General features: G+C 36.3%; 1 protein-coding gene across 5 annotated transcripts in view; it reads left to right on the top strand.

The window, feature by feature from the left end:
* Positions 1–19921, top strand: part of pknox2 (PBX/knotted 1 homeobox 2) — a 327926-nt gene that overhangs the window by 265611 nt on the left and 42394 nt on the right. For all 5 annotated transcript variants that reach the window (XM_031904840.1, XM_031904839.1, XM_031904841.1 and 2 more), the window contains 2 exon segments: positions 10039–10171; positions 14861–14958. In XM_031904840.1, the coding sequence (XP_031760700.1) occupies positions 10039–10171; positions 14861–14958 (231 nt within the window).

Below are 19921 nucleotides of genomic sequence, written 5' to 3'. Positions count from 1 at the left end.
ACAATAATTGCTCAACGAGCATCTCGTTTGTAATTTATTAGGTTCTATTATTGCAGGTCGTCATGGCAACGACTTGCATCCAGGGCGACAAGAGAGATGTTAGATATGAGCCGATGAGGCTGTGAGCTCCGGCAAATGGAGAGGCACATTTTTATCAGTAATTTTGCTGAAAATAAGAAGTGAGAAGTTAATGAGATGTAAAGCTGTCCTGTGGCTATTGTGATTTTTTTTTTTAAGTGTTGATCTAATTAGAATGCATCGGTCAGAAAAAGTAATGAGGATTTAGCGTCTCACAAAGATCTGTGGATCATATCAGAAAATTAGTACCAGTCCAAAATAAATAAATTAATATAACAATAATCAGTTCCTTAGAGATGTTAGCCTACTACAACACACTTTACCCTTTCTTCATATACTCTGATATGCCAGCCCCCATGTTCCTCCCAAACTTTTTATTAAACACGTTCAGTATTCACTGAGATAATGCCTGAAACAGAAAGTACGTGTGAATAGCACTAACTGCAGAAATGAACGAGACATTTAAAATGTGTTTATCATGTATAATCATAATTAAAGTTATACTAATAACACTTATTACAGTACTGTTTAACCCTTTCCTATAGTTAACGAAAACTAAAAAATATTGATTTAGTCTTTAAAACAAATGGTATGCATTCAGAGGGGCCGATTCACTAAAGGTCGTTAATGCTTAATGCATAGTTTTATGCATTAAAAAGTGTTTGTTAATTAAGTACCGATTCATCAAAGTAATTTCGCATGCGTTACTACTTATATCACATGTGCGATAACCCCCATTATTGCAAATCGCTATTTCCATTTGAATTGCAGTAATTATCGAATAGAAATAATAATAACGTATAATTCACAGAAATATTTTAAGCGTTAAAAGCATAAAATATGGCGATAATTACTATGAAACTTAACGCCTCCCAAGAGTAGGCGTTGCTAAACAACATTGCAGCTGATGATGTAAAAGCTTGTGTCTGTGGTGACAAGATGGAGTTTGCAGTTGGATTTTTTCAAGTATGTGTTCGTCCTAGAGTGATGCATCCTCCAGTTTTCAGGGAAATGGTAATTTTCAGAACGGTAGGTTTCAGAAAGTAACGGTTACGTGCGTAACAGCGCACGCTAATATAGTGTGCTATGAAATAACACATAAACATATTGCATGAATTAAAATATCGCTTAAAAATATGTCATTGCAACATAAATAACGACAATAACATCGCTTCTTAATTCAGACGGTGTCTTTTTTGTGAATCGGCCGTTAGTTCTCCAAATAAAGGAAGAGATAATATTTTTAACGCGTGCTATAAATAACACTAATTGTTTCGACCTTTAGTGAATCGGCCCCATAAAGTTATACGTGCTCAGTTGTGTATAAGAGGTCTGTTTGAGGTTACAGTCCTCAGTCCATATGTTGTAGTTTCTCACTAGCTGGCTTCTTAGCTGGTTAGTGGTGCCAGATTACATCTTGCTTTACTATAGTTGCAGTCATTTGAAAAATTAATTAGTCAAAGTCATTAAAAAGCAAGTCACCCTTGCTTGGAAAGTGTGAGAGGGTGCACAAAGGCCCTTGTGCAGTAACCTATAGACACTACTTACCATATGATCAGTTCTAGGTGGCACTGATGTGGCTAATCTATTGGCAGTAAAATGCCAAAATGACTTTCTCAGTCTCACTCTAAAGTTCCCGACAGAAGATTTAATGAAAAGTTTTATTTTGCTGTCAGTATCACTTTAAGAAGTAATGCAACAGAATATTTCCGCGTACGTTTTGTTTCGGAAAAAGTCACATGCTGGCAAGAATCATGTTCCATTCATTTTCGATGAAGCTAAAAAACGTAAATGTTTTAATAACTGGAAAAATAAATAAACTGAAATTGTTAAGACAATTCTTATTGACTTCTATTGAACCTCACAAGCTTTTACTTGCCAAGTATTTTCTGGAGACTTCTGAAGGATTTTTTCTTTTAATTAATGCAGACTATTTGTGGTTGTTAAACATATTCTGCAGTATATTTGCCTTTGTGGGGTTTTTTTGCTTTTCTCAAATCATGAAAAAAACGCATATTTTGATAAATCGACCCTTTAGCCTTACCATTCGCAAGCATAAAAGAGAGAATCAGCACTAATTAAACACATATGCTGGCTCATTATGCAATGAGCATGAGTAAGCCAATGACTTCAGGTGTGGGTACACCCATACAAGGAAGGGGACAGAGCTATAGGAGGCTCTAGCTGCATGAATAGGGATTACATATTCTGCACTTATCTGCTGTGGGTCTGTATGTTTTTGTTTAATATTTTCAAGTTTCCTTTATATAAACAACCAAACATAAGATTGGACACCAACATGTTATTTGTAGGGGAGCCATAGGTTACCCTTTGCCCAGGGGCCTAATGTTCACATTACTTTGTATTAAGATCAAAACATACATATATTTGACATCTGAAATCTTTACAAGTAAGTCAAACTACATTTTGGCAGTAATAAGCTCTGTGGGATAGGATCAAATGTTGAACTAGTTGTCTACCATCTGGTTTGGATCTTGTTTTGGATCTGTCAGATGTATGCAGTTATAAACAATTGCTTGTAGTAAAGCACTAATAATATAGAAAACTTCAACTTTATAACAATCCATAACTACAACACCCCCTATATAAACCAAAAGAGGAACCCTTGGTAGACAATCAGCATTCAGTCTAGATGCTAGTCAGAAAAGGAAGAGGCATTACGTAACCAGTGGCATAACTATAGAGAAAACAGACACGAAGGAGTCACAGGGGCCAGGACCACAAGGTCTGCTTCCTGTATAGTTACGAAGTTAAAGAAAATATGGAAAAAAAAACCTCCCCTGCCGCTCTACTATCTACGTGTGGGGAGCGGACGACATGGGCAGGTGGTAGTTGATCAGTGGAAGGATGGGGACTGGGCTGAGTGCCGGGCGCCAGTTGGCACTGGCCAAGTTGCTCATAGCTAAATTTTATAAATGCAGGTATACATTGTATTATCATGCTTTCCTGTCCCCACCCCAGTGATCAATACAGCAACACAGTAATTAAGAAAGAGCACAACAGATGCTAAATTGCGCGTTTTATTCACAATATGTGTTTTGCAATGACTAAGATTGGAATGATACATGTTTTATAAACTGCAAATATCAAGAACATTAAACAGGAAACTGAAAAAGAAAGACAGAGAGAAAGTAAAACAAAGGAAATAATGATTTCTGTGTTTCTAAAGTTTAAATACTGTACATAGATATAGATAGATATATCTGTTTACCACAAGAAAAATCCTTCTTACTGGTCAAAAAAGAAGACTGAGAAGGGCAGTTCTAAATGTACATTTCTGGATCTAATCTATTTTGTTTTAACTTACACAGACTTAAGACTATCACTTTAAAAGTTTAAAATATGTGCTTAAAAATAAACACAAAAAATGGATCATCATTCTGGCAATAGAAATAGAACAATAGCAAACAGCCATCTAAGTCCTAGTCTGGCTTACAATGTACACTGAACAAGAATGAGTATTATTATCTTTAACCAATGTTTTGGCATTTATTTATTGTAGAATAGGCGCAAAAAAACAGTGTCTTTGTATAAACACACCAGGAGCCTCTGGTGTGTTTATACAAAGACACTGTTTTTTTGCGCCTATTCTACATTGCCTGATGAAGCAGGAAATGCCTGCGAAACGCGTAGCAATATTGTTGTGAATAAATTATTACTGAAAATTACCACTTTTGTTGGTGTCTGTCTGGAGGAGGTAAGTTTACTACTACCTCCTCTGAATTTCCCATTGGGTTTTTAAGTGTTTTTAGCTAATTTTATCTTTTTGGCGCCTCTGTTTTGTCTTAAGTTAAAGAATATGTTTGGCAAGTCTGTAAAAGCAAGATTATATACAAAATGGAAGAGAAAATATTATAGTAAACCTGAAGTTATTGCAGACTGTGGTGAACAATTTTACTTATCTATCGTCGAAATGTTCTGAAATCACAGTAGTAGTATTATAGATTATTGCTTGTAAACAGTTGATGACTGCATCAGCACAATGAAAGCCCAACAATCACATGGATACAGTTACTTTGGCTGGGTTCATTATATTTCCTGCACCCAAAGTAGGTAACACTGGTCCCATAACCAACAAGACATGCCATTTGTGTATGGTAGAATCTGTCAGCATCACAAGTCTTCACTAGGACATAATCATAGGCAGATTTTCAATAAGGCTAGGGAAGGCTAAGCCTCCCCAAACCAGCTTGGCATCTTAAAATTAAAAAAAAACTCTGGAACCTTTAACACTGGGGAAATCTTCTTGCATTCCGACTTCCTGCAAGCTCCAGTTCTGTTGTAATCAGCTGTGCTCTGATTGGATCTTTCTTCTTGTGGCTTCTCCAATCAGAGCACAGCTCTCTTGACAGACAGTAAAATTGACCAATCGAGGCACAGATGTAGGAACTGCAGAAATGAAGACTGGTAAGAAGGATCTGCAGGCTGTAAACTTCACCTAAGAACCCCCCACCAACTCTGAACATTTGCTGGTACTGTTCTATATATGTTCTAAATGCTGAATCACTAGCTGACATGAAATACTGTAGTTTTTTGTCACTTGGCATCTATAATATCCCTTTCACTTTTGCTCCAGTCCTAAATTAACTCTTTCCACCCTGAAAAGCTAATTGTGTTTTTATATACAAAAAAGTCACCCTCCGCCTATGGACATAATTAAAAATCTAAAGTCAGTAAGAGGCACTAGAAATCTCATTCTTATCATAAGTAACCTCAATGGACAGCACCCTTTAGAGCAGGGGTCCACAACCTTTTTTTTCCTGTGAGATACATTCAAATGTCAAAACAAGTTGGAGAGCAACACAAGCATGCAAAGAGTTTCTGGGGGTGCCAAATATGTGCTGTGAATGGCTATTGGTAGCCATAGGGGGCTAGGGTGTAGGGTGGCAGCCTAGGGGTTGGTGAGCAACATTTTGGGGATCATTGTTTTAGACTAGAGTAACCTTAATATCTAGGGTTTAACCCAGTATGTAACCAAATCTTCCATTCCTTGACACACTAAACTCCCAATTAGGAACATAGCTCAATAACAGTGGAAATGTGTGCTAACACCTCTGCAGTCCATGGATCTGTTTCTTACAATGTAAATCTCTGAAGAAGGAGACTAATAAAATATACCTGAATGGGAATGCAGCAAAACTATTTATGGTACATTTTGCAATTCTTATTTCAGTGTGAATATTGGATATGCATTTATGGACGCAAATAGAAGTATTTATAACTTAATTCCTTGACGGTCTCTAAGAAAGCAGCAATGCAGTAGTAATAGCCCTGTCTAGCAGGGTTAAGATGCCTCACATACCGAAAAATATAGTTTACACTGAGGAACAGATGGTGATGACTGATAGAAATTGGTGACCTGCAGACCTACAGCCAACCAACAACATAACAGAGCAGCTCCTGCCAATTCACTGGGGCGCCCTTCCCCTTTTGGAGCTGTGCCTGCATGAGTAACATGTCCCTAAACAGCTTAAGGGATGGATTTTTTGTGAAGTCATCTAGTTTGTGAAGCAAGCGAAAAAATATTTTAGCCAGTTGCTTCAAGGGGGGATGGAACTGCAGTGCATGTCAGCCTCTTGCAGAGGATTTTCCTATTATTACAATGCTTATTGCTGTTGGATGCACATAATTAAATGTGGAAAAAGTCCTCTCAGCTGTCTATAAAAGAAGCGTATATTTAAAATAGGATGTAAATGCTTCTTGTTTTAACCCTTCAGCACCCTTACAGTATATATTTTAGCCATGCATGATTGATTTTGAGCCATTTTCTCTATTAAGTTAATGAATAAGCCCTTTCATTCTTGCTGGTAATTCTGATCATTTCAAGTAAATGTGGCTTTTTAATATTTTTCTGTATTTTAAAATGAGAATTAAAGAAAGACGTTCAATGCTGAACATGCAAATACTCTTTTTTTTTTTTTTTTGGTCAGTTGAGTATTTTTTTATTTTATACAGATTGCCATTATTGAACACCATTAACTTCCAATCAAAATACTTATTGTGCATTAAATGGCAATGTTTAGAACATAAGCTGAACTGTAAAATTCAGTATTGCTGTGGTATCTGGTAGATGTACCAGTAACATTTCTGTCATAGATAAGTCATCATAACTCTCTTGGGATTTATTATTGTAACATAAATACTCTAAAACCCATGCTATTTATCTGGAGAGCCCAAAACCATTTTTCTTGAAACATGTTGCTAAATGCATGCTTAAACATTTGACATACATGAACACTAAGGGGCACATTTACTAATCCCCCAATCCGAATCCCGAATGGGAAAAAAACGGATTGGAAACGAAAATTTCAGGATTTTTTTTTTTGTCGCCGTCACGATTGTTTTGTATTTGTTGCGACTTTTTCGGCGCAATCGCGGCTTTATCGTATTTTGCGCGATTATTTCGTCACTATCCGAATGTTTCGCGACGGCGGCGAAAAAGTCACGAAAAATATACGATAAAGTCGTAACGGCGACAAAAAAGTTGCGCAAAAAACGAAACAATCGCAACGGCGACAAAAAAATCGCAACAAAACGTATTCGGGCGCTTTTGGACATTCGTAGATTAGTAAATGTGCCCCTAAGTGAAAATGTATACTTTCAACTTTTTTTATAATGCATGTATAGCTAAATTAAATAACTTTTTTCTGTTTTAAACATTGCTTTAAACTGCTCCAGGTATTCATTACTTATCTGGTTTACATAAAAAATCTCACTGGGAAACAAGTGCTTCTCAATATGCATACATTCCTTTCAATAGCCTCGAGACACAGGTGGTGTGTGGGGACAGAATAGCAGTTTATGGCCCCCTTCCCCAAAGCTCCCATATTATTAGAAGGAAAATCAGTAGCATTTCCTATTTGTACAATTTGCAGAAGCAAGAGGATCAGTCAAAGCCCCTCTCTTTTTATTGTCTCTAAGTTTTATTTTCTTATCTGCTTTCCAAGCCAGGGGGAGGGTGTACAGATACATAGCCACTTCCTCGAACTGAAGCCTAACGGAGGCACTAAATGCTTTGAGAAACACTTCTTTCCCAGTTTCACGTACAGTATAAGGTAAGTGTCCATATGGATAGTTACCTGATTTCTCAAAGCAATGTTGAAAACATTCATGGTTTTACAGTAATATGATTTTTTTTTTTTAAATGTAATGAATGCCTCACTCCCACATGAGCTGGTTCCCTCTATTAGTGAGAGATAACTTTTCTCTATAACAAACCCATTGTATGTAGTGCAAATAGGAAAAAAACAGAGTTGTGTATGAATAGCACCCATTATTAAGTAATTTTTGCAAATTAGTACTTTTAATCAACTTGTTTTTTTCCCCACACACTAGGGCTTAATTGATGACCACAAGTGCAGTTGCATTTATGCAAAGTTCCATATAGTCAGTTGTGTGTTAAATCCCATTTCATAAAAGATACTTGCTTCAAAATGCAGTCCGTGCATTTCAATATAGTTGCACAAGCAGCTTCTGCCTTCCTGGTCTGAATTAAGCACTGCTGTGCCTACTGACGCAGAGGAACCCTGGAGCTACTGCCACCTCCAAACCAAGCAGTAGCTCCAGGGTTCTCTTAGAGCCCTATTTCACACTTGTGTCTAAAGAATAGAGCACACACATCCTTTGCACGCCAAACACTGTAAATGCCAATTAGGCTTTAAAAGTATTTGGCGCAATTGAGTGACTTGTAGGGCTCTTGCCATTTAATTTTTCCCAATGTTCCAGTTCCAGCACCATTGCAGTTGCAAAGGAGCAATTCTTTTGATGCACCTGAATCATGCTTACCAAAATTGCATAAAATATGTCAAGATGAACACAATTTTAGAAAAACTGAACTGTGATGATTAACACAGGGTGCTATGGGAACCCGTGAGCTACCGCCTGGTCCAAAAAGTAGCAATAGCTTCAGGGTCGCCATGCATCAATAGGGGCAGCAGTTCTCTATTCAGAATGGAAGGCAGAAAGGACTAAGTGGTGCTGAGTGCAACTATATGGAAGAGCAAGGAGTGCATTTTGACGAAAATACCTTTAATGAAAGCAGTTTTACGAACAACTGACTGTGAGGAAAACTTGCGATTGTACATGTGCCTTTGAAGGATCACATTTATCAAAATGAAAGGGGTCAAAGTTTGTAGAGCCACCTGGCTGGTATGGATTCTTGGCAAATCTGAATTTTTGTGAGTGGCAAAAATGTTTGTAAAGCTGCAAAATAATTTTTGCTCTTTGTTTTGCCAGGAAAGTAACTATGTTTTTTTGGAACAGAAAAAAACAATAAAAAAACCCATTGACTTCAATGCACTTGGCATGGGAAAAAATGCCCATTAACGCCAATGCATTTGGCACAAGAAAGAACATGGTGGAAAAAAGCCCATTGACTCCAATACATTTAGGGAAATTTTCCCACTTTTTTCACGTTTCACGAATTTTTGCTTAAACAGAGCAGCATCACAACTGATAATGAAAAGCAGCATCACAGCATGGTATTACTACCATTCTAAATCAGCTGACCACAAATATTGATCTTAGTTATGAGCAAGCAGTTTCAGCAAGTACATTCTTTTCAGTAAATAGTTTAGCGCACACAGTCTATGTAGCCGTGGAAAATCTAAAATCAGATATGCCCCCTCAACAAGGGGCCTATATATATATATATATATATTTAAAATATACAAAGCCATGTTTTATAGAGACATTTCATATGGTGCTGATGTACTTTGAATTTGTGGGAGGTCATTCTTACACAGAGTTCTGGAAAGGCAATTGGATTGTAAACAACAAACAACCTCTTGAGTCTCTCACAATTTTCCAACTATTTTTCCAGGCATGAAAACATTGGTTTTTAGGCGTTTAATATTATTTGCTAAAATATTTTCTCATGAAGAAACACGCAGGAAACTTTCTTCTCAACAAGCATAAATTCCCAATCCATTGTAAGAATTTATCATGTGCAAATCAAGATTTTTTTTTATCTTGGTCCCTGAGCACTCCCCATGAATACAGCGTTGTTGGTATTCAGCAGCACTGTATTCATAAGGGGTGGGCAGAAGAGGCATGTATGTGTGCAAGTTATGAAGTGCTGATGGACACTGGGTGCTAAGTCACCTGTGCTATAACAAAATCTGGGCCAAGGTAAGACAACAGTAAAAGCTTGGTGCAGATTCTTAGTTAATAAGCAATAAAGGAATGTGCTTTGTTGCCCTTAGCACTCTACCAATTTTGTCTGTGGGTTTTGGAAAAGACCATTACTATGTGCCTCGGATTGGGTGATTTTACATAAACCTTGGTTGTTAAATACTGTCCAAGGGTGTTTATGTAAAATCTTTCTTACAGAGTCGCTCACTAGGCAATATGTACTCATTAAACATAGCATGTAAGTTTCCTGTTCTAGTATGTTTACTGTGAAAAGAATCACTGTACGTATGTAAGCAGCAATGGTTGTCCTTTTTAGAATACCCCCTGTACAATAGATGTTGGATACAGTCCCTATCCAGAAGCAACAATTCATCCTATTTCTTAAAAATATCCAACAAGGACTGAACCCCATTGTAATAATTATGGAATAGCTATTACTATTCTATAAAAATCTCTTTCCTGGGCTTGATTGATCCCTATTTGGGATATATTTATTGGATATTACGCTCCATATTGAGTTATTACTAGCTATATTTTGTAACATATTTGTGATTTGTAAGCTTGTAACATTTCTGGGATTTAATTAATAGAATAGATTAATGTTACTGTATAAGTTACGTTTTCATATCTGTTGGATATATAGTGTGTCTTTTTCTTCTCTAAATGTAAAATCCACACTAGTTGCACTCTTTCTCAATCTATAGCGGTTTGCTTGCAGTGCAATATGCCAGGGTCTGCTGCAGTTGGGTTTTTTTGACAATGTTATTCTTGCCTGGCAACTATTTTCCTTTTTGCTCTTATTTTCAGGACATGTTACAGAACTCTCCAAACTCTATGACTGGTCTATCCAATAACCCACAAGGGATTGTTGTCCCTGCTTCAGCATTGCAGCAAGGAAATATCTCTATGACAACAGTCAACTCCTCTCAAGTTGTATCAGGTGGGGAACACACATTATTTCAGTTCTGGCCTATATTGCTAAAGTCAGTGGTACAAAATGAGAGAAATAATTTGTTAATAAACTTTAGAAACAAAATAAGTAAATCTGCTTGGCTCCAGCTTTGTATTTACAATTCTTTCTAGTCACAGATTTATAAGAAAAACTGGGGGTCATTTATAAACACTGGGCAAATTGGCACCTGGGCAGTAACTCATGGCAACCAATCATAAGATTGTTTTTAGTATTCAACCTGCTGCTGGCTGGAAAAATCTAACCACTGATTGGTTGCTGTGGGTTACTGCATGAGCCCCACTGTCCCTTGTCTAGGCTGATGGAGCAGCCGAAATACAACTCACTGAAGCATTATAAACAAATCATGCTAATGCATTGTTAGTTTAGATGTTTCATGTTATATTCTGTTAGTCATGTATATGCTGCTATGTAAATTTTTCCAAGGCCATGAAAAAATGCAACATGTTTATTATACTTAGATTTCAGTTAGAAAACAGATACCAGTACCCTCATGAAGTTGAGGATTAAACCCAAACCAAAATTAGAGGCAACAAGGAGGTACATTTATATAATAAAAGTGTGAGGCAGGTGGAAGCCAATTAGCTTGTCACAGCTCACCAGAGGGACATTTTACTGCTTTTAGTTCAGTTTTTGGGGCATATTTAGAGGTGAAAATTATACATTTGCCCCTAAAAATCCTATACAAGTAAGTGGGGAGCTGGAAATGTTCTTTCCTCTGATGAACTGTAAAGAGTTCCATGTGGAGAGTTCCATTCTTTGATAAATTAGCCTGTAAGTGCTACTTCTGGATATGCAGTCAACAAATGCATTCTTTTTCAATTAAAGGGGCCTGTAATTGTCACAACAGAGCCAGTATTATTGTCCCAATGATAGTCAGCGAAATACAGCAATACAATTTTTCTTCCCAAATCTGAAGAGATGTGAATCATAGATTTGTCTAAATATCTATTATATGAAAATACAAAGGATTAGCATTATTTTAGAGCATTTAGAAGAGTGCCAGGGTTACCGCCAGGGTTCCATTCTTCATTAAAACTGAGTATTTACTGCTTGTGAGGGATAAATATAATTCATCTGAAATTCAAAATTTCAATTATTGTACATGAGGCACACCCCAGTTCACAAGTAATTTGAATATTAAACTATTTTGTCTGGTTTTTATTGCCACTTGACCTATATTTTTTGAGGTAAACAACCAACCATTTTAAATAGGCAAAAGGGGCTTATAGCTAATATAATATATAACATATATCCTATTGCAGTTAGGCTCGACTACAAGTATCTGTTACTCCCTAAGGACAGGAAAAGTGTTCAGAGGCTTCCAGCTTTACTTCCATGGAAGAATAAGAGAAAACTCACTCCAATGTACCTTGAATAATGGATTTATGTCTGTCTGATAAAGCAAACAGCAAATCTTAGTGGGGTCTTATAGATATAGATCTCTCTGTTCAAAGTGCAGAGTGTTTTTATATTTTTTTCAGCTTATATGAAATGTTACCACTCTTAATTTCATTTTAGCCTTTATATTGAGTTGACAAAAACATTCTTTTACAGACTTTGCTCAATATATTGTTTGAATCTCAGAGTCTCTTGAAAGCAGTTTTTATAGTTTGCCTTCTTATGTATGGACTCTTTGAGTATCAGAGATAGTTTATGCTCCTTATAACGAATTCACTCCTTGTGTTCTGTTCCCAGGAGGAAGGAGCTAGGAAACTCCTTCTTTCTCTGCACGTGAATAATATGGCAATTCTCTTGTGATGTGGATACATAATTCATGAAGCAGATAGTGGTTAGAGAATTATTAACCCTTCAGAGTTCACCATTTGCTAAGATTTGTTACGATTTGTTCATTCAGCCGGTGAGAGGGACGTTGAATAAATCTTCTGTTCATAGTATTACAGTATGATTTATAACTTTATTGATTTTCTTTTTATTTTCTGTACTGTTTTATTAGAAGGATTCACTTGCTGTCAGAAATACTTTATGCCACTGGAAGGTCCGTTAGTCGAGACGAGTGTTTGGTTCTTTCTATAGTTTAAATCTCAATGTATACCTAGACCTTTATATAATATACTTTTAACCATGATACAAGGTAATATTAGTTGTTTCCTCTTTTGTGTTACTACAGAAATAAGAAAAGGGTTAGTGATGTTATACAGTTTTTGCAGCACTTCATACAACTTGTGGTAAACTTTATTATTGGCAAATGAGAAGTCTGTTTCTGATGATAAAGAGAATTCACCCAGTCCATCCAATATACATGCAGAGTACTGATGAATGCATAATAATGATTATTAAGAAATATTTCCTGTGAAACCATTAAGGGTTTTTTTTTGGCAAATATAAATCTTTAATGGAAACCTATTTGATAAAATTGCAGCTCACCTTTTTCTACCTGCCCATTTCAATGCATTAAACCGATTACTGTAGTACAGGTATGGGATCTATTATTCAGAAACCCATTGTCCAGGAATGCCATTTACCATAGACTTAAGTCTTTTAAACAAGCTTTTTAATTATTTGTTTAATAATTTTACTTTTTTTCCTCCTTATTCCACTTGTAATTATTGTTTTGTTGATAGCAAAACAATATTATTGCATTTTTATAAAACTTTTATTAGTAGAGTTAAAGGAAAACTATACCCCCCAGAATGAATACTTACTCAACAGATGATTTATATATAAACCGGAATATATATATATATATTATATATATATACTAGTCCGAACTGATGGCCAATACAAGAAACAAAAAGGTCCAGACTCATTTAAATGAAAAAAGAAAAATATTTACTGCACCGTGCAGAACAATTGCATTACAACGTTTCGAGCCTCGAAATAATGCAGATTTAACTGTAACAGGAAGACATGTGGAAGCAAAAGATGGAACTCTGTTAATTGACTGATGTGGCCTAGCATTTATGTATGTGTGCCCTTGGTTGTTTGTATGTACCATGAATCATATAATCCCAGGGTGTGGCCCTTAAAATGGCATTTTTTTATTTAGAATTACCTAATAGCACATACTAAAAAGTATATTATTATGAAAAGGGTTTATATAGATGAAGAAGGCTTTTACATATGAGCTGTTTTATGTATTATATTTTTATAAAGACCTAAATTGTACATTGTAGTATACCTTTTTTTAAGGTACAGTGATAACAGATCATGTACAGTTAATCAGTGTTGATGGTGACCAGGACACACACCTTTCCATTTGCATGAACTCATCCATTATATCAGTTAATGCTTAAGCCTGGCATCTATATTGATAAAATCTCATACAAATGGCAGGGTGCACTAATCAAGATGATGACATTTATTTACATAAAGGCACCAGTATTTCATCTGCTTTTGCTTTTGTTTCTTGAGTGATGACTCCTTAGAGATGATAATAACTGTGTAGGTATATACATGTATATATATGCTGTACTTTCTAGTATAATTCAAAATGTAGCAAAAAATAAAATATAAAGGCGATTTCCCAAAGGAGATATTTAACTTGCCAAATTCTGTGATGTGCAGAGGTGAGCGAAAGTGTTTCTTTTTCACTGTAAGATACAGTTGGCTGAAGGCGCACAAGGAATATTTCTTGTATGTTTTATAGAACCTGACAACAAAACCCAATAAAACGTGAATGAATAAAAAAAAGTTTGAAGCGTTAGAAGTCAATAACAAATGCCACATGCACATACTTATTTCTACACGGACATTGTATACACAAACCTTGTTTCTCATTGCACCTTTATTTTAATTGTTCATTTGTTGAGTAGTGGAAATCTACACAATAGGGTTGATTCACTAAAGGTCGATAAGCGTTATTGCATGCTTTTTTGCGTTAAAATTGACACCGAAAAAACGCGCAATTCGCTAAAGTATTACTGCATGCGTAAAGCCTCATATCGCGTACGTTAAATAGCGCGCAACCGAATGCGTTAATTATAATGCTTTGCGTTAATTAGCACGCAGAAATAATACTAATGCATGATTCGCAAACAGACACGCTAAATATTGGATTAGTCTATGCGAAAATTAACACCTACTTGGGGCAGGCGGTAATGAGCTTTAGGCAACACAATATGGACTTTGCAGTGTGATTTATTCAAGTATGTGTTGGCCCTAGAGTGATGCAGCCTCCAGTTTGCAGGGAAATGGTCATTTTCAGAACAGTAGTTTTCCGAAAGTAATGGCGTGTATGGCTAATATGGCATGCGTTTTTTCGCACGTGGTGACAATTTGAGCGCACTGCATTAATTAGCATGCGTTGCGTCAAATACCGCACAAAAATAGTCTTCACGACTTTAATAACGCAAACAGCATCGCGTCTAAATTAATGCACATATCTTTTTAGTAAATTGTGAATTAAGACACGATAAAATTTTTACCGCATGCTACAAATAGCGCTCGTTTTAACGCACCTTAGTGAATCAACCATAATATAGTTTAACTATGGGGCCTATTTCTGCTAATAATGTGTTTTTCCATTTTTCTGTTAACTTTGCTGGCACTGGCAAATAATTTAGTCTGTTCCCGTAGAACAACAGAGGAGTTAGTTCTTAGGTATTTCCTAATTTCTGTAACTGACTTTATGTAAATTGAAAGTGCACAGATTTATACATATATATATACTTTTTGTTTCCTCTTTCCCTTTGCTAGGTGGGGCTCTTTATCAGCCAGTTGCCATGGTAACTTCCCAGGGTCAGGTAGTAACCCAAGCTATCCCACAGGGAGCCATACAGATCCAGAATGCACAGGTGAGACATTCTAGAAATATATATTTGCCTTATATGCTATTACATGGTAAACATATGTAACTTTTGCTTACAATATGAATCAGATGTATATTAGGGAAGAGTATAGTAAAGTAGGTTAGTAACTGGTACAGTGCTTGCAGTTACAACATTTCCTTTGAATGTAGGAGGTGTCATTTTGCATTTGTCTATTGGCATACTAAAGGCTAACATTACCTAGGGCAGTTGTATAAATGATAAAATAGGGAAACCCTGCAGGTTTATTGGTCATTCAATTTTTGGTGGAAGTTTGATTGAATCAAAACACCTAGTTGTTGTTAATCCATATCCAGCACTGGGCCAGATTTAAGTAAATGAACCTTACATCCTAAATTTAGTTGCAGGTTTTCCCACAGACTTTAAAATTGGCCCATTGTCCCTAATAAAACTGGATGGTTCATCCCCCCAAAGGTCTAAATCCCATAGTAGTACTGAATGACATGGGCAAGAAAAAGGTTTTCACTGAAATGACATGATTTTAATAAATGGAGTTTCTCCCAGTAACATTAAACCTCTGGTTTTTTTTTGTTTTTGTTTATTACAGTATATGGAAATTGAACCTCATATTATGGTCATTTATTCTCCTCTCCATCTGTCCAAATTTTCTTATAATAAGGCACAATCCAATTAATGATGCCACTGAATTAGAATTCTTAATATGGTACTGCTGCATCAGTAAAAGTCCCAACATGGAGTACTATATGTTTAGCACAAGTCCTATGGAATGGTATAAGCACCACTAATTTACATCCACTAGTTTTGGAGTACCACATTTTGTAGCATAAGTCATGTTCATTACTATGTACAAGAACTGGTCACCCATCGATTCTCTGTTTGTAATGACTTTCAAAGTATCCAATAGGTATTGATGGATGACCAGTTCTTTTGTCCTAAAAGTTCCCTGCAGGGATTAGGCCACTAACTGTACAAGCATCTTCCCTAATGGAACCAGACAGACTCATTTTTGAATTGTTATATGATGGCTTGTTCATAACTCACCTTCTCTTGTCACTTTTCAAGTTATGGATTTGTCATGCTAACCTAATCTATTTTACCTCCTGCCACAGCATGTGTTTGATTTGCTGTCTGTCAGATGACTTTAATTTTTTATGTTACTCTTAACATATACTGTGTTAATATGACTCATTAAGGGGTACAGGCAAGTATGGGAATGTCATTTTTATTAGTGATTTAGACACTTGATATGAATCTGAGAAGATAGATTTCAAGTTCAGTCTAGCATAAGGTCAAAGCACAACAATCTAGTCTATCAGAGGCCTAATGCAAATAATTCACTATAATGACAAATAGCACTCTGTTTCCTTTTGTGTAACCCAAGAAAACCACTAATGGAAGAGAGTGAACAAAATCTACCAGCTGCGGTATGTTTGATTTACCAGTCAGCATTATGTACATCCTACTCAGCTAGCAAGAAGTATCTAATGTATCTTCAGATCTGGATTTGAAATGTAAATGCTTATGGCTTTTTTAGCATTTTGGATAAATATGTCTGCAAACTGCTGTGAACAGTTATTATAATAAAATGATACAAACTTTGAACTTAATATGATTTGTGGATAACGTATTGGATGTATTCATGGCTGCTTCTGGGTGTAGTATGAATACAACTGGGTGAGGTATGGACAAAACTCCAACTAAACCAAGAGAAAACAATATAGTTAAAAGCACACATTTTACATATATTTATACATATACATTAATATATTACATTGTGTACACTTAGGGGCCAATCCACTAAGGTATGAATCTGAATCACAAAATCCGACCATTTCTGATGATCGCAAATGTCACAAAAATTATTTTCGTTTAAATATGAAAATTTCGTACTTACGATCCAAAAGTTCCGAAATTTTAGTATTGAAACGATTGTTTGCAAATGGTGATCCGATCCGATCCGATTTCTGACTTTGAACCTTCAGTGCAGGATTTTGGAAACCTCCCATAGGACTCCATGGCACTCTGCAGCTCCAACCTGGCCCAAGGAAAGCCACGATACTGAAGCTTGAATGAATTCGAAACTTTTGTACTCGTTGCGACAAATATGATTTTGTCGCGCAAATTGTCGCAAAGTACAAAAAAGTTGTGCAAATTAACTAAAAAAACTTTGAAAAAATATGAATTTTGAACTGAACATCTGCACTTACAGAATTAAATATAAATAATTACAAACTTACCTGATTCCACAGACTGAAAGAAAACTATGATTGTCTATCTACACTTGCTGAGAACAGTTCCCCACCCATATTAGGCTCATGCAATGCAACCACACCCTCACCTCGTTCCATTGTTAAAGGAGAAGGAAAGGTAAAAACTTATAAGTTTTATCAGAAAGTTTTATGTAATACAGCCATAAGCACTCACAGAAAAGCTGCACTGAGTCCTCTATCAAAAGAAACACCAGATTTCCTGTCATCTTTTTTGTAAACATGTTCTTCGGTATCCTTCATTCCCGGGGGCCAGAGTCTGTGCAGCACTCTCTTCTCCCTTCTCCTGCTCTCCCCCTACCATAAGAATTCATAAAACTCACTCCCCCTCCCTTAGCAATGTGTAATCTGAGCTACCAACAGCTAGAGCTACAGCAGGAAGAAAATGGCAGCTGCAACCTTAAACAAAGGGAGGGAGATTCTATGGCTCTTTACTTGGGTATGGTAAAGATTTCTGCAGAATAAATATAGCATTCTATGTGGCACTAATGTGGAAAATCTGTTGGCAGTAAAATGCCAAAATGACTTTCCTTCTCCTTTAAGTGATGGGTTCTGGAACTTGAAGTTGCTATGCTCTCCAGTCTTGATTGCTTGAGAGCCAGCATTCACTACTGAGACATTAGACAATGTAGGCTAAATTCTCAAACATTGGAAAGCCAACTTAGATTTCAAGACTGAAAGTGTAGAGATGTAATTAGTCCAAAAATGTCAATGGGAAAATGTATGTCCTTATATCTTTTAAGAGGTATAACTATGAAAAAATTATGAACAAATTCATAAAAGGCACATACAGGAGTCAAGAACCTCACTCCCCCAATTACACACACATTTCTCTTACCTCAGTTACAGGTTCTTTCATTACAAAATGAAGCGCAAGGACCTTGCTGTCCTGATGAATACAGCACTAAGGACATTCAGCAACACTGAATTCACAAGGAACAGGCTGGGGGTGGTACACAGCCGTTTAACTTGCATGTCATTCAGTGACATAAGTTAGGGAGGGTCAGCATTCCTTGTCCATTTTAGCGCTGCTCTCTGCCCCAGAAGTGCTATGCAAATGAGCTCTAATTTGTGTGATTTTGCACCTCTTAGTGCTCGAATACTTCCTTCTGGGGCATTGAAAAATAACTCCCATATTGTTTTATGAACATAGTTGTCTGTGTAATATGTAATATATATTTAGCAGAAGTAACTGGGACACTTTTTTGTCGCTGGTGCCTAGAAAGTATCATGTTGGCTAACATTTAAATAAAGAAAATATTCTTTTTTAGTACAATTGACTCATATGTTAGTGGCAGGACTCTGATAAAGTTTTGTTGTATATCCTTTGTGCCTTCCTACATACAGCTAGGAGAATGTTCCAAATAGATTTCTATTCTAACGGTGTCACTTGATAATCAGTAATTATGTTGCTGCTTTTAAGAGCAAACAAAGATTTTATACAGTAACAGATGGTTAGGTAATTTCATTAATAAGACACAATGTCAGGCTTACATGGCTTACCAAGCTTCCTGAGGTGGAACCCGTACGAAATGAATATCCCACCCGCAGACAGTGATTTGCTTTCTCATCCCTCTGCAGGGAAACTTACTACTTTAAAGAATTTTGCCTGTAAGTAAAAACAGGGACTGAGCAATCTTCCTCTCATTTGACTAAAAGTGGTTTGCAGGAGTGTTTATAGCTAAATTAACTCCAAGTACTGTTTAGAGAAGATGGATGCCGTTGGCACTCAAGAGAATGCAGAAAACTGCCCTTATAAATGACTTGCTTTAACAACATGATGCAAAGTGAAATGGTTTCAGTGCAAATAGATTTTTAACCACTTTGGCATAGTGCCTCCTTTATATTGTAAAAGGCTGAACTCTTTAGAACCCAAATCTTGTGATTTGCAGAATAGTTACCATTTTGAGCATTAACATAGCTTTTTAAGAATTCAAGTGGAAACAAAGTTCATCAGATCTCAACTGAGGAGGTAATGGGAATATGTATAAAATGTTCTTACCCACCTGTAGTCTTCAAGCAATTTAAGGCTAGGGATGCATCAAATCCAGGATTCCGTTTGGGATTCGGCCTTTTTCAGCAGGATATGGATTTGGGCAAATACATGCCTCTTAAAATCACATGAGCTTTTTTCACACAGATGTTTAAAATTTTTCACTGCACGCAAAGCATGCTGTTTTCTTTGCAACTTCTTTATTTCAATTTGCATATGCAAATTAGGATTCAAATTTGGTTCAGTACAAATATTTCACAAAGGATTCAGGGTTTCCCCGGATCCTCAAATAGTGTATTTGTTGCATCCCTATGTAGGGCTATGGGTATATTATCAGTATTCTTTATAAAGTGTTTGTCTTTGGCAGTATTTGTCTCAGATAACAAATAATATGGTTAATTATATTTTTTTTAACCAAATCATTGTCAAAGTATGGATTTCAGACATTTTGGGTTTAAGCCCATTCCTGTTCTGGGCCAGTCCTACACTTACTTTCACCAGATTCATTAAGAATTCTATTACTTTGTTACACATTTTTCACAGAAACTAAGACTTACCCGCAAATTGCTTGCTTGTCAAAGTTAAAACTCCATAATGGGTTACTTTTTTTGCCCACCATTGGGATTACCTGAATGTAGTTTAGGATGATGGGAGCTACATCTTGGAGCTGGCATCTGCTCCTGTATAAACTATAGTGGAAAAAAAGAGA

Source organism: Xenopus tropicalis, chromosome 7, assembly GCF_000004195.4.
Source record: "Xenopus tropicalis strain Nigerian chromosome 7, UCB_Xtro_10.0, whole genome shotgun sequence".
Classification (NCBI taxonomy): Eukaryota; Metazoa; Chordata; class Amphibia; order Anura; family Pipidae; genus Xenopus; species Xenopus tropicalis.
Note: the sequence above shows the minus strand (reverse complement) of the source record. Positions and strands in the feature narration are given on the sequence as shown.